Genomic DNA, 2,652 nt, shown 5'->3' with positions numbered 1-2,652 from the left:
TAAAAATACTGCTTGCTTTAAGCGATAAAGACACTCAATGGTATTCTCTCTCTTTCTCTCTCTCTCTCTCTCTCTCTCTCTCTCTCTCTCTCTCTCTCTCTCTCTCTCTCTCTCTCTCTCTCTCTCTCTCTCTCTCAGACATCCAAATATATGCACTAACGCGAGTACCCTCAAAACGCACACACGAACATGCCAACACAAACATGCAAACATTCATGCACAAACTTTAGACAGAGATACGGACGAACAAATACGAGTAGATAGATAGATAGATAGATAGATAGATAGATAGATAGATAGATAGATAGATAGATAAGATGCTATTGCGTCTGCAATTTAAATTCCGATCTTTGAAAATTTACACAACATAAACCTGACACTAGACGACACTGAAAATCAAATACCCGGTAGTTTCTATTTGAAGGTGCGGATAACTTGTTCCTGTCAGCGAAAAATGGAGAGGTAGGGGGGAATGGACTGAACGTCTCGTTTTATCTCTTGTTTTTAGGGGGGGGGGGGGTCGTCTCTCCATTCTCTTTCAGTCTTGGGTGTGTGGGGGGGGGAAGCTGTTCTAGAGAATTTTGTACTCGCTGAAACCTTGAAAATGAGTTATATCCATCTTCACGACAACACTTTAGTTTGGGAAAATGCTTTACTCCTCTCGACCGGAAATTACGTCGACATTATTTGAATAAAACAATTTGATACCACAGACAAACGTTTTTTAAGTTTGTACATTTACATCTCATGAAAAACAAAACAACAATATTTTAGTAAAACAACGTTTCTTTGTTTGCTTCTGGCTGTATGCACCGCCCTTTCTTTGGGCAATCAATAACTTCATTTCCCAGTTTTGCGATGTATTTGATTGTACTTTTTGTTCAAAGCTGTATTTGCCTGGGGAAAAAGAAAAAGAAATTTGAATGTTTTGCCTTCTAAGTTTTGTGCATTTTATATTACTTAGATTCTCTCATTCATGCTAATATTAGAATAACTCTGAACTACTGTCATTTGTTTGTCTCAGGTGGGGGCACATATCTAGATCATTTTGTATCTTGCTGGATAACGAAGCGGATAACTATTTGAAATCCCAAAAAGGGCTTTTTAAAATTGGAATGCATACTTAGATCGTTCAGGTATTTCATTTCTCTCTGCCTACTTGGCTTGGTCCTATCGGAGAAGAACTAAACTTGGAGGTCAAGCCTTTAACTCTTTCAAGAGTGTAATGGACACATAAAGAATATATCCGATCATCAGCTGACTAAAGCCAATGTTATGGCACATTTCAAACTATCGTCATCCGGTGCCTTGCCGACTGGCGTGGGCGATCATGGACCTCCACTTCCATCTGTCTTTCGATGCAGCAATGGTGTCTGTTGTTCTTGCTGCTCCCAGCCATGTTGTCATCTTGTCCAGTATCTTTTCCCTCTGTCTGCCTCTGCCTCTCTTTCCATCAAACTTTCCTGTTGTTACAATGTTCTCTAATGCTTTTTCCGCATAGTGTGTCCGAAAAAATTTGCCTGTCGTTTTCTTATATTCGTGATAAGTTGTTTTCTATAATTTGCTTCAACCAGGACTTCTTTATTTGTTTTTCTAGCTGTCCATGGGATACGTAGCATGCGTCTCATGAACCACAACTCTGTCTCTACAATTGCTCTTTCCAGTTGTTTATTGATTGTCCACGCTTCGCACCCGTATAAAAGGATTGGCTCGATGTAACTTTTCTTTACTCTTTTCCTCATTTCCAGTGACAGATTGATGTTTGTTAGTATCTGTTTCATCTTGTGGAAGGTTGCTTTTGTTTGGCAAATGCGGCTTTTAATTTCGGTGTGACATCTACCATCTGATGATATAGTGGTCCCCAAATATTTAAAATGTTGTACTTGCTTGAGGGTGGTATCATTGATTTTGATATTGCAAGTTGGGATTGGAGTATTTCTGCTTATCACCATCGTTTCGGTTTTCTTGATGTTTAGACTTAAGCCCATGTTGTCACTCTCTTGTACGATGACATTTAATAGATTCTGCAGGTGTTCTTCATTTTCTGCTATTAGGACTGTGTCATCTGCATATCTTAGATTGTTTATATTATGTCCCCCTATCGAGATACCAGGCATTTCTTCTATGTGTCTCATGATATTTTCACTATACAGGGAGAACAAGTCTGGAGAAAGTACACATCCTTGTCTGACTCCTCTTTTAATCTGTATGTATTTGCTGATGTCGTTTTCTATTCTCATTGCAGCAGTTTGAACCCAGTACATGTTTTTGATTACCCTTAAGTCCTTCCCGTCGATATTAAGAACTTCCAGCATGTCGATGATCTTGTCGTGCCTGATTTTGTCGAATGCCTTGGTGTAGTCTATAAAACATAAATGAAGATCTTTCTGAACTTCTAGGGCACGTTCTATTGTTGTTCTGGTGACATATATGGCATTTACAGTGCCTTTGCCTTCAACTATCATACATATGACAGATATATGAATTTGCGTAGTTTATAGTGTTATGCATGTTGTTTGTTTGCCTTTTGAAATTTCAGGTGAAGAAAATAGAACTGAAAAATCTGTAGGAATAATGAAGTTGTGCTCCTTTTTGGAAGGTACTCCAAAATATGCCATCTTCAAACGTTGTCGAAAGACCAGAATGAATGTC

General features: G+C 38.7%; 1 protein-coding gene across 1 annotated transcript in view; it reads right to left on the bottom strand.

Annotated features, from left to right (window-relative positions):
• Positions 1-726: 726 nt before the first annotated feature.
• Positions 727-2,652, bottom strand: part of LOC106011908 — an 11,578-nt gene continuing 9,652 nt past the window's right edge. The window contains exon 6 of the mRNA XM_013083094.1: positions 727-897. Coding sequence (XP_012938548.1) covers positions 841-897 — 57 coding nt within the window. The 3' untranslated portion in view covers positions 727-840. The remainder of the gene's footprint in view (positions 898-2,652) is intronic.

Source organism: Aplysia californica, unplaced genomic scaffold (genome assembly GCF_000002075.1).
Source record: "Aplysia californica isolate F4 #8 unplaced genomic scaffold, AplCal3.0 scaffold00211, whole genome shotgun sequence".
Lineage (NCBI taxonomy): Eukaryota > Metazoa > Mollusca > Gastropoda > Aplysiida > Aplysiidae > Aplysia > Aplysia californica.
The sequence above is the reverse complement of the archived record's forward strand: the minus strand, read 5'-3'. Positions and strand labels throughout refer to the sequence as shown.